Source organism: Cervus elaphus, chromosome 20, assembly GCF_910594005.1.
Source record: "Cervus elaphus chromosome 20, mCerEla1.1, whole genome shotgun sequence".
In the NCBI taxonomy this organism is placed as follows: domain Eukaryota; kingdom Metazoa; phylum Chordata; class Mammalia; order Artiodactyla; family Cervidae; genus Cervus; species Cervus elaphus.
In genome coordinates, this window is record NC_057834.1 from 38976786 (window position 1) to 38989798 (window position 13013).

A 13013-nucleotide genomic window follows, 5' to 3' on the forward strand; every position below is an offset into this window, starting at 1 on the left:
TAAGGCAAAGCCAGACTCGTACACACAAGAAGGCACAACAGTAGCCAACATTTTTAGTGCAGCTGTGTGCCCAGGCACTGTTCTAATGGTTTAGAAGTATCAGCTCATTTAATCCTAAAGGTAACTCTGTGCCAGTTGGTACAAGTATTGTTATTGTTGTTCAGTTGCTAAGTCATGTCTGACTCTTTGCCACCCCATGAATTACAGCATGCCAGGCTTTCTGTCCATCACTATCTCCCTGAGTTTGCTCAGACTCATTTCCATTGAGTCAGTGATGCCATCCAACCATCTCATCCTCTGTTGCCCCCTTCTCCTCTTGCCCTCAGTCTTTCCCAGCATCAGGGTCTTTTCCAATGAATCAGCTCTTTGCATCAGGTAGCCAAAGTATTGGAGCTTCAGCTTCAGCATCAGTCCCTCCAATGAATATTCAGGGTTGATTTCCTTTAGGATGGACTGGTTTGATCTCCTTCCTGTCCAAGGAACTCTCAAGAGTCTTTTCCAATGCCACAGTCTGAAAGCGTCAGTTCTTCTGTGCTCAGCCTCCCAGATAGCTCAGGTGTTAAAAAATCTGCCTGCAATGCAGGAGACCCCGGTTTGATCCCTGGGTTGGGAAAATCCACTGGAGAAGGGATAGACTACCCACTCCAGTATTTTGGGCTTCCCTTGTGGGTCAGCTGGTAAAGAATCCACCTGCAATGCAGGAGACTTGAGTTTGATCCCTGGGTTGAGACGATCCCCTGGAGAAGGGAAAGGCTACCTACTCCAGCATTCTGGCCTGGAGAATTTCATGGACTGTATAGACCATGGGGTTGCAAAGGGTTGGATACGACTGAGCGACTTTTCACTTTCACTTTCAGCCTTCTTTATGGTCCAACTCTCATATCCATACATGACTGCTGGAAACACCATAGCTTTGACTATATGGACCTTAGTTGGCAAAGTGATATCTCTCCTTTTTAATACACTGTCTAGGTTTGTCATAGCTATTCTTCCAGGGAGCAAGTGTCTTTTATCCCCTTTTATGGATAGGAAAACTGAGGACAAGGTCATGCAGATACTACAGAGTAAAACCCAAACTCAAACATAGTTGATTCACCGTGACACCTAACAATGGTCCACACCAGTGGTCTCCTACCCGAGACAGTGTGTGGGCAGCACATGGAGAGTGCAGAAGCTGAGTGGTGTGGGGATAGAGACAGAGAGCCCACATTGACTTGGGATGGGTTTTGAGCTGCTTCTCTAAAGGTCACTTACAAGGGATCAGTGAAGACATGGCAGACAATACAGAAGCAGGAAAGGTATGAGGCGAGCTTGGAGCGCAGCAACATTGAAGAGGAGGCCAGGATAAGCAGCCAAGAAGGATGGTCAGAAGGAGGAAAGCAGGAGAAAAGTCATTGAAGATGCCAAGAGGACTGTTCTGAGGAGGGAAGTGCCAACAGGATCCAAGGCCACCAAAGGGTTGAGTCAGGTACATGTTAGGTTTTTCACTGGGGAACTGAATAAGCAGAGGGTCTACTGCTTGGGGCTCGGGCCTAACTGTACAAAGCTGGGGAATACTACAAGATGAAGACAAAGAATCTTGTCTTTGAGATTTGATTTGATTCCTGAAAATTTCCAACAAACAAACCAGATCCAGCATAAACAACTAGAGGCATCAAATCGCTAAGATCCATGTGAAAAGAGCTAGGTCACAGCTACTGTCAAGAAGCTGAGTTCTTAAGAATAGTGAGAATCAACTCCAAGCCCAGGGAATTTGGCAGCCACTTTCACAAAAGTTTTTCTGTCAGAGAGAACAGCTGAAGTCACTTTAACGTGCGTCACTGAATTACTAAAGCAACTTAACTCTCACAAGGGGACAGGAAAAGCAAGAAGCGGGCCATATTCATTCCACAAATATTTACTAAGCACCTTTTATGTGTTAGGCTCTGAGAAGGTACCTAGAAAAGGCTACAAAGAGGTAACTCCAGGGTTGGACAAAAAGGCCAATGGAACAGAGTAGAGAACCCAGAAATAGCTTCACTTTCACAAATAATCTATATGACAGAGGTAGCATTCTCAGTGGAGAAAGGATGAACTGCTCATTAAGTGGATTTGGGAGAGTTGGACATGACTGAAGTGACTTAGCAGCAGCAGCAGCAGCATATAAAAAAAAAATGAAGTTGTATCCCTATCTCACAGCATACATAAAATCCATTCTAGGTGAACTGAAGACAAATATGAAAGTCAAAATTTAGAAACATTTAAAAGAAAGTCTTAAAACTGCAGATAGGAAAGGATTTCTTTAACAAATTATACAAGTCACTAATTATAAATTAAAATGATGATAAATTCAGCTACAGTAAAATTTAAAACTTCTGTTCATCAAAATACTATAAAGAAAAAAAAAATACTATAAAGAAAGTAAAAAGACCTGGCACAAACTGGGAGAACATATTTGCAACATACAAACTGACAAAGTTTTTATATAGAATACATGAAGAGCTCATAATGAATTAGAAAAAAAGACAAAAATAAAACAATAGAAAAATGAACAAAAGTCATGAATAGTACTTTACAGAAGAGGAAATATGAGTCACCAATAAACTTATAAATTGACACTCAGATTTCATCAGGAAAATGTAAAGTAAAAGCATGATGCAATACCAGTTTACCCATTAGTTTGGCAAAAATTAAAGTCAGATGATGATGTGTTGATAAAGACATGGAGTTACAGGAACACGTATCCACTCCTGGTAGAAGCCTAATTTTTACTGTGTTTTGGAAAATAACCTGATGTTTTCAAATGACGTTAAATATGTACAAACCAGTAAATCCACTCTTAAGTAAGTGTCCCAGAGAAACTCTTAAACAACCAGGAGCTGTGATTAAGAATGTTTATAGCGGTATTGCCCATTAGAGGAAAAACCTAGGAACCACCCATGTGGCCATCGATAGGTGAATGAATAAGTGATGGTGTAGTAATATGATGAAATGCTGTACAGTAGTGAGAATACATTATAGTCACAAATATCAACATATATGTTGAGTGGGAAAAAGCAATTCAGAGAAAAGTTCATTGTGTTAGTTATCTGTGTGCATGAAATTGCTTCAGTCAGGTCTGACTCTTTACGACTCTATGGATGGTTGCCTGCCAGGCTCCTCTGTCCTTGGGATTCTGTAGGCAAGAATACCAGAGTGGGTTGCCATGCCCTCCTCCAGGGGATCTTCCCAACCCAGGGATTGAACTCGCATCTCTTCCGTCTCCTGCATTGGCAGGTGTGTCTTTTATCATTAGTGCCACCTGGAAGCCCCATTTGTTATCCACGACTGTGAAACAAATTGCCCCGTAACTTACCAGCTTAACACAGCAAACATTTGCACTCTCATAGTTGCTATGTGTCAGAAATTCAGGGACGTCTTAAACGGGTACCTCCGGCTCAAGGTCTCTCGTGAGATTGTGGTTCACGCCTGTGGTCTCACCTCAAGGCTTGAGTAAAGGGGTTTCTGTTTCCAAGCTCACTCATGTGGTTGTGGGCAGGCTGAGGTCCCCCACCACATGTGTGGCTTCTCCCAATGGAGAGTATTCAAAAGAGATCAAGGTAGAGATCTCCCAGACAGAAGCCCCAGTCTTCTCATAAACAAACCTTAGACGTGACAGCCATATTCTGCCATGTTCTATTCCTTAGAAACAAGTTACTAGGTCCAGTCCACACTTAAAAGGAGGGGATTACAAAAGTGTGTGAATACCCCAGGAGAAGGAATACTGGGGGTCATTTTAGAGGTTGCCTATAGACTCTTACAGTATGATTTCATTTTATGAAATTCAGAGATAAGTGAAACTAAATTATATATTGTTTAGGTAGGTATACATACCTAAGTAGAAGCACTGTGAGGAGTTTGGGGTTAACATATACACACCTCTATATATAAAATAGATAACAAACAAGGATCTACTGTATAGCACAGGGAACTATACTAAGTATTTTATAATAACCTATAAGGGAAAAGTAACTGAAAAAGAACATACATATTATGAATATATATATATATTCATGATATATATGACTGAATCACTTTGCTGTGCATCTGAAATGAACACAACATTGTAAATCTACTACACTTCAATTAAATTTAAAAATTAAAAAAAAATGTAAAGGAAAACCACTGTGAAGAAAAGCAAGAACATGGTAAACATGAAATTCAGGATGTTGGTGATCTCTGGGGAGATTTGGGAGGCTGAAGGTGGTAAGAACACAAAAGTAGGAGCAATAGGACAGTGAGTTCAAGGATGCTTATTTTATTTTTAGGCTTCATAATAATTTTATGTTATGTATATTTATGTTTTTTTTTCCTTAGGTTTAGTTTTATTTTGATATTATGGAAGTTACAGCTGCATACACTTAGACTCAGTTGTTCTATGGTATTTGCTATCCTCCACCAGTTTTTCCCATTTATGCTTCTCCAAGAGTAGCTACATTTACCTCCTTTTGCTAATTAATTGTAAAATATACCTCCATGTTTCTCCATGACATGCTCATATTGCTGGGTTTTTTTTTGGTGCTCCAGTTTCAGCATCATCTGTCCCCTTCCCACAGTGGAAGATAAGGATTTAGCTCCCTTTCCTCCTCTCCAACTCTTCCTGTATCCCACCCCCCATCCTCCTTTCATGATTATATCACTATGTTGGTTAGATCAGTAATCAGTATTTACATTACTCAGCCAACGCTAATTTGACTCTATTCAGAGCTAAGCCTTGTAGTAAAGGACAACTTTTCCTTTCCTGCAGAACTTTTTTGTTTTTCCTAGTTAATTATCATGTTTGTTCATTTGCTTAGTTTGCTGTGTATTTATCACTAATTTTACTTGAGACTCTGGCAGTTGTTTACATTTCTTCTCAGTATGTTCGGGCCCTGCAGGTTTTCTATCAATTTTGTCTTCTTGGAGAAATACCTCCCAGAGTCATCTGACCTGTTCCTGTCTGGACAGGTTGTTCTTCATGCCTGGTGTGTGACCGTCACCCAAGGACCTCCAGGTACCGTCCCCCTGGGCCTGTCTCCTCTGTGGATCCCCAATTTTCTCCATCTCAGGGCTTCCTCCTGGGTTTACTCTGGGTGATGCTTGCCCTCCTGTGGCTTCAGAAGAAAGGGGGCTGAGGACGCAAATCTTTGAAAGCCTTGGCTGGTTTGGAGATCATTTTCCTTCAGAATTTTGAAACCTTTATTCCATGGCCTTCTAGCTTCCAGTGTTTCTGTGAAAAAGTCCAAAGTCACTCTGACATCTGATTCTTGTGTTTGACCTCTCTTTCTCTGGAAGCTCCGTAGCATCTTTCCTTTTCCCCCTGGTGTTCTGAAATTTCACATAATCTGTCTTGCTGTGAGTCTATTTCCATCCACTATGCTGGGAACAGTGGGCCCTTGATCTAGAAACATGTGTCCTTCAGCTCTGGGAAATCTTTTAATGATATCTTTAATGATTACTTCTTGCCCTCTTTTCCTTCTTTCACCTCCTCCTTTTTTTTTTTTTTTTTTGCCAGTTCTCTGTTTCTGAAACTTAGTGTTTGAATTGGTAGACTAATTCACTCATTTTCTCCTATTTTCCTCTCTTTCTCTTTTTCTGCCTTTTGGGAGACTCCCTCTATTTATCTTCCAGCCCTGTAGGAGGACTTTTTTTGGTATACGCCATCCTTGTCTCATGGGTTCAATATCTCATTTATCTCTCTTAAGATATTAATCACAGGATTTATCTCGAGAGTTCTTCTCTGTTAATTGTCTGTGATCCAGAGTCCTGTTTCTTTGTTTGTTTAATTGACTGATTTGGTCTGTGTGTTTAATATTTGAGACTTTCCTCAGATGTCTGGGGATTCCTGGTTGTCCACTTATATTTAAAAGCAGGGAACTAAAACTGAGAGTTGTGGAGGGATAAGCTGTGTTGTGCTTCGTCAGTCAGTCATGTCTGACTCTTTGTGACCCCGTGGACCATAGCCCACCAGGCTTCTCTATCCATGGGATTCTCCAGGCAAGAATACTGGAGTGGGTTACCATGCCCTCCTCCAGGGGCTCTTCCCAACCCAGGGATCGAAACCAGGTCTCCCGCATTGCAGGCAGATTCTTTACCATCTGAGCCACCGGGGAAGCCCAAAAATACTGGAGTGGGTAGCCTATCCCTCCTCCAGGGGACCTTCCCAACCCAGGAATCGAACTGAGATCTTCTGCATTGCAGGTGGATTCTTTACCAGCTGAGGGAAGCCCAGAGGGATATGAGGAGGAAGCAAAAATAGCATCTACCATCTTTACCCAGTCATGCAATCTTCCATATCTATCATTTATTTCAAAATATTAAAAATGAAAAAACCATAGTCCACACTCTAATGATAAATTAATAACTATACTAACCCTAAAAACATGCCCACAGCATTTCCTCTTTAGCCCTTAAGGAAAAACTTGGGACTCTTTTCTTAAAAAAATTCTCTATCGCAAAAAATATCATGAGATTAGTATGTGAATTTGTGACAAGTGTAAACCACTCTAAAATTGTGAATAGATTTGGAAACAATTTCTCCCTCCTCTCCACTCCCACAGTCCTGAATCAGCAGCCCATCTCACTCATCGCTTCCTGCTTGGTGACTTGCCTGAGTGTTTTATCTCCATGACAATGCTCCAAGCCACAGGAAAGTAGGATGCATGTCCGGTTCACATCTTCTAAAGCCCCTGTCAGGAGGGAGATCTTCAAAGTTGGACAAACAATGAATGAATAACATCCTCAAGATCTCCCTTTCCTCTTCTCAGCACGCATAGTTAACACCAGAGGATTTTAAATGGTGAGTGAAAAAGGAACCCACAAGAACATAAAGAGAATTTAGAGAAAAATAAAGCAGGAAATCAAACCTCAACTTTAAAAAGAGAGACAGATGACTGGATGCCGTTATTTAATTCCACTTTGAGGTCTAATCTCTTTACCTCGGAGTCCACCCACATATGAATAGGATGGGCCTGAGGGCAGCCGAGCAGTTTGGGAACACTAGTTTAAGCAAAGAAAGGAGTACTTTGGAAACCCACATGCACAGCCCATAAGTCAATCAGCCAATTAAGTCCACAAAGGACAGGCGGCAAATTAAGTCCAGACCCCATGGTTTGGCTTTCAAGTTTCTCCGTTGCCTCTCCCTGGGCACCTGCAAACTCCCTGTCTGGGGCTTGCCTTCTTTAATCAGCCTTGCATGTAGCTGCTAGAATCATTCTCAGATACCAAGTGTCCCATATCCCTTCTTTGTCCTGGACTGACAGATTTCTTTCATCCCTGCATCAGATACCAAGACATCTTCATCCCTCCCTTCATCTACTTCTCCCTTACTGGGACCCTCCATCCACTGCACTTATAAATCCCTGCCACTGTATTTTTCTGTACATTTTTTCTCGGACTGATAACACTTAACCACTCTCAGCAATAACAGTAATTGCTGACATTTAGTGTGCACTTACTCTGAGCTGGGCACTGTGCTAATATTGCTGGAGGGTTGTTTTCCTTAATCCTCCCATCAGCAGATAAAGAAAGTAGGTCACAGAGAAGTTAAGTCACTTGCCCACAGCCATTGAGCTACTTAAGGTAGAGCTGGGGCTTGAAGCCAGGTGAGCTAATCTCAAGACCACCGGCTCACCTCCCTTCTACGCACTGCCTTGATGTCACCATCCTCAGACCTGACCCATTCCAGGAAATGTCTGATGAACGGAAGACTCTGACTCTGCAACACGTTTGCACGTTGCTGGCTTGTGGCGTGGAGCCATCTTTAAGTCTTCACCCTTCTATGCCCCTACATTCAATCTGTCACTGAGTCTTGCCACTTCACAGCCTCCAAAGTGCATCCCTGGAAGGAAGGAGGCCCCACCAACACCTCAGCACAGGCCCTGAGAGCCAGGGTCGCCACCGTTCTTCCCAGCCAAAGAGCAGCAGGCTGTGAGTGGAGGGGACTACATCAGCCCGAGGGCCTGGCAGAGCCCCAGGGCTCTGGAGAATGGGAGGGAAAGAGTGGCTGCCCGTCCAACGCCACGTGAGACCTGGGATGGGGCTGGAGCACTGGGGCAGGCCACACTCCATCCTGGGGATCAGATTTGGACACCATCAGCCTATGCCACTCGCGTATAGCCAGGTGAGCAGACGCAGGCCTAGCCCTGGGGAGATGAGGCCAACTGGGAGGAGTAGGCAGCCAGGGTGCCCTTAGGGTAGCAGCAGAGTGTCACGGGGGAGCCAGCAGAGCAGGTAGGGGAGGGGAGGGAAAGCATCTTCTCAGCTGAGCTTTGGGGAGGGGATGTCTGCTCTTCAGGTATCCCCCTGGAGTTCTGGGCATGCTCTCATGCGCACAGCTATGAAAGGCTAAAATCACCCTCCTCTGACTGCTGGTAGAGGCCTCAAGTTGGGGCTGAACAGCCCCCTAATAATGTGCTCACCGGGGTCTGCTCAGGCCAGGCTCAGGTGTGCAATGAAGGCTGCCACTTGCACCTCCATCCTGGCTTTGCCATTTGCTCCCCACCTGGCTAGTCCACCCCAGGGCTGCATCTTTTTAAACATCCTGTTCACCACCCACAGACCACTCATCCCAGTGGGCCATGTCATCTTGTCATTCAGCTGCTCAAGGACCTGGAATCATTTCCAAAGCCTCTAAGACCAAATCCAAGCCTCTTACCCTGGAATTCAAGGCCTTCCCAAATCAGACCCTTTGTCTCCACGGTTACCTCATCACCTGCTACTGGAACCCTGGTGTCCTCATGTTGGTAAAACTTCCTTATCCTTCCCCCACGCACACAGCAGTCGTTTCCACCTCTCTGGGGCTGAGGGAAGAGTGAAAAGAGCATGGGCTTTACTTTGGTTACGTACTGTGTGTTTTGGGGCAAGTCACTCAATGTCTGTATGCTTCCAGTTGCTTACCTGTAAAAATACATTACAAGATGTTGTGAGAATTAGAGTGTTTGTATACAAAATACTAGCCACGGGGTAGGTTGTACTGTGTGGCTCCCACTAATACAGTGTGAGTCCATAAATGTGCTAAGTAGCTTCAACCAACTCTTTGCAACCTCATGGACTGTAGCCTGCCAGGCTCCTCTGTCCATAGAATTTTCCAGGCAAGGATACCAAAGTGGGTTGCCATGCCCTCCTCCAGAGGATCTTCCCGACCCAGGGATCGAAGCTGTGTCTCCTGCATTGGGAGGCGGGTTCTTTACCACTAGCGCCACCTGGGAAGCCCCATGAGTCAATAAATGAAATCCATATTACTGTGCTTTCACCACTCACATGCCCTCCACCTCCTCTCTCACTGTCAGACTTCTCCCGGCTTTTAGGCTCATCTCCAGATGCATCTGTATCGGCAGCCTTTTCAGCACACCTGACTTGGGGTGGGGGTAAGGGAAAGAAGAACATTTGCCAGTTGCCCACTGGGCGCCAGGCCGTGTGGGGGACGTGGAGAGTGCTGACGTGGCAGCGGATACTCTCTGAGGGTCTCCTGTACTCAGCCCTGTCCCAAGCTTGTCATGTAAGCCTTGTTGGTGACTCAGTTCTGTGGATTAAGGCTCCTAAATGACTTTCGGCTCTATCCAACCAGGATGGTTTGGTCTCCCTGGCCATATCTCACTTTTCCCATCCAGTGGCCTCCAAGAGGCTGATGGTAAGAGTTTATCCAGGAGTGATGTCTGTGTCATTCAGGCTTATCCTGTTAGAGAACATTTTGAGAAAAACACCCACCTTCATTCATCTGCCCTGCCACCCCAGGTACAGCCAGGCCTACCTGCTACACTCACGTTGGGCCCTAGCTTTTCGTAAAGGTACTATGCCCTCTGCCCAGAACACCCTTCCCCCGGCCTGCCTGGGAAGCTCCAGCCTCTCACCAACCCTCCTACATTGGGGTCAAGGTCATTGTCCTTTCACTCTGGCCCTCCAGGTGCCTCGTCCTTACTCTTCCTCAAATGTCTACATGCTTAAAGTGGGCCCTTCCCCTGGGTTGAGAAGCCTAAGGGCAGAGCCTATATCCTATTCATCTTTCTGTTTCAGTACTTGACACAGATCCTGGCGCACAGCGGGCCTTGGTGTTTGGGGATGAAGGGATGGGGTGGAATGGGTATCGGGCAGAGGGAATGGTGGGGATGTGTTTCCAGCTAGTTCCTCCCAGGGCAGGACGGCCACGAGCCTCCATCCAGCTCAGAAGAGGAGGCCATGCTTCCGCGGAGACTCTGGAAACTTCCCTGGAAACAGGTCCGAGAGAACCCCAGCTGCCGCAGCCTCCCTCCAGACACCAGGGAGGTGCCAGTCTTTGGGCTCCATCAACCTCCTTACGGGAAATTGCTAAATGCATTTGGTGATTTTTTTGACATTTTCCCTGTTCAGGAGCTTGTGATTTCAGATTAATCACATCCACATACATTTAGACTGTCAGCTTGGAAGGGAAAATCTAAATTTTATTACTGCATGATTTCATCCAAAGCTATTTTACCAAAAAGGACGTCTGCAATATGGTGCAAATCATGACAAAACATTTTACCGCCGGGACCAAGCTCGTGGTGGGGGGTTGGGGTGGGGGGATGGACAGAGAGCTGCAGGCAGGACCTGGGTGGGCAGAGCCTCAGCAGCTTCCGTCTCCTGGAGAGATCTGGGTGCCGCTATCGCTGCTCTCTCTGCCTCAGCAAAATGCCCTTCTTTGTCCAGATGTCCCCAGAACCCCGGAATGGCAGCTGCACTGACTAACTCCTGTCTTCCCCCCTCCCCCGGCAGGTACCATGACCAGCAGGATGTAACTAGTAACTTTCTGGGTGCCATGTGGCTCATCTCTATCACATTCCTTTCCATTGGTTATGGGGACATGGTGCCCCACACGTACTGTGGGAAAGGTGTCTGTCTGCTCACGGGCATCATGGTGAGTACCTGCCGCCGCCCATTACCCTTCCCCACCCGCAGAACGCCGCTAGGAGCGATCCCTTTATGGCAGGCGCAGGGGGCCTTCCTTGTCTGGGCGCGGGGCCAGCTGCTAGTTAACGGGCCAGCATGTGTGTCTGTGCACGTAGAAAGACAGATGTGACATCTGTACGGCTTCTCGCTTTTTCATTTCCTTGTCTGAGATAGGAAGAGGTCCTGGTTCCTGAACAGTTAACGGTCTCCTCACAGACCCCTAGAAATGGGCTGGGTGAAGCTGGCCACGAGTGTTACCCTCCACTCCCATCAGCGCCTGCAGTTAATTGTCTTCTTTCCTGTCCCCTGGGCCCCACAGACCTTGGCGTCACATCTGATAAAGTATAGCTAGAACTCACGGCGGCAAGTGCTCTGAGCCGACCATGAGAGACCTAGGTCCTAGCCTGGGTTGGCCACTGGTTCAGTCCCAGTTTGATGACATGGCCCTGGGCCAACTCTTGGCTTCTGTGTCTAACTGTTGCGGCGCTGGGCTCCGAGTGCCGGTTCCCTCCCAGTGCTGGCACCCGGCTAGCCTGTGACAGCATCCCCATCCCTCCCCAGGTGCCCAGCAGCTGTGCTGCCTCCTCCCAAGGTGTATTTTTCTGCCCCATCGCCCTGCCATCCCCAGCCTGACACACACTCGTGCCCATCACATGGCCGCACAGTATGGAGTATGGGAGGGCAGTGGGTAGGGAGTTTCAGACCAGAGTCTGAATGCCCGTAGCTGGACCTCAGTGTGGACCCAGGCAGGGCACTTAGCCTGCTGGACCTCAGCATTCTCCAGTACAAAGTGCAGACGGGAGGCCTGCTCCGCCCTCCTCCCTGGCTGGTGATGGGGATAGACTGCAGTGCTTTATGTTACCACGCTCTGTCAGCAACAGGGAGCTGCACCCGCCTTCACGGCTGGCAAGTCCTCAGCGTCCCTACCCCCACTGCTCCTTCACCGGCCGTTGGGATGAGGGCTTCTCGCTGCTCTCCTAGCTTTCTGATCAGGACAGACAACCGGGCCCTTTGACCTCCTTCCCAGAGCATAGAGTAAACACGCAGGGTCCTCTTTTCAGAAGAGGAAACTCAGGGTCAGAGAAGATGCAGGAATCTGAGGCTGTGTGTTGGAGCGGGGTGGGGAGGTGTTGGTGGGGATGTTGGGGGGGAGGGGGCGGACAGGAGGCCCAAAGCTTATTCCTAGGTCTCACTGGTGGGTCACTGCAGCCCACCCCGAGGAGTCCTCTCTGCACCCCTGTCATCAAAATCCTTCCAGGGCTCCCTCAAATTTCAGCCATCACCCCCATTTCTCCAGGAGGAAACAAAAGACCCTCCTTCTGGAAGGGAAATGACTCCATCCCGCAGTGGGCGGGGGTTTAGCTCCTCACTAGCCTGGAGGCCTCCTGGGACTGACAGCTGCCAGTTGCTCAGAGCAGCGGAGGCCGTGGGGTCGGAGGCCTGGGCTGCGGGGCAGGAGGGCTCCGGCGTTGCCGCGTCAGGACTGGACGCCGTCCTCTCCTTTTCTGACTGAAACCCAAGGCAGGCACTTATTAGTGGGTCCTGGGCAGGAGTTAATGACAGGCGGCTTAGCGCCGGGCTTGGGATAAACCATGGGTAAGTGTAAGGGCTCAGAACAAATACCTCTCGTGGGTTGGTAGGAGTCTGCCTGGCACAGCTCCAGCTGTCACCAGGAAACCAGGGAATGAGTCTTCCTCCCAGAAAAGAATGAAATGCCGCCCGAAGACCAAAGCTTTCCTGTCTCAGAGCTGCTCCTGGGGCGCCAGCTATGTGCCTCAGAACAGGCTCTCGGTCTGGCCTGCACGGAGCCCAGCTGCTGATAGGTGAACGGCCCTGCTGGGAGCCGCCGTTATTTTTAAATACCAACCATTCTCCCTCTCAGCATGGCGCTGTGCCCCGGCCAAGAAGCCAGAGCCTGGGAGCCATCATTTCCCTGGCTTCCTAACTCCCGCATCTCTGGGCTTCTGCTCCGGCATAGCTGGGCAGTGGGCCAGCCGGACCCTGGTCCCTCCCTGCCTTTTCCTGGGGTGTGGTCTTCACACCCACTTTTGCTCCAGGGGCTTCAACAGCTGCTTGGAAGAAAGTGTTTGTTCCTTGAGGAGAAAGGTGTG

At 47.5% G+C, this 13013-nt stretch overlaps 1 protein-coding gene across 4 annotated transcripts in view; it reads left to right on the forward strand.

The window, feature by feature from the left end:
* KCNN3 (potassium calcium-activated channel subfamily N member 3) overlaps positions 1-13013 on the forward strand; it is a 169580-nt gene that overhangs the window by 128141 nt on the left and 28426 nt on the right. For all 4 annotated transcript variants that reach the window (XM_043875766.1, XM_043875767.1, XM_043875768.1 and 1 more), the window contains one exon: positions 10729-10870. In XM_043875766.1, the coding sequence (XP_043731701.1) occupies positions 10729-10870 (142 nt within the window). The remainder of the gene's footprint in view (positions 1-10728; positions 10871-13013) is intronic.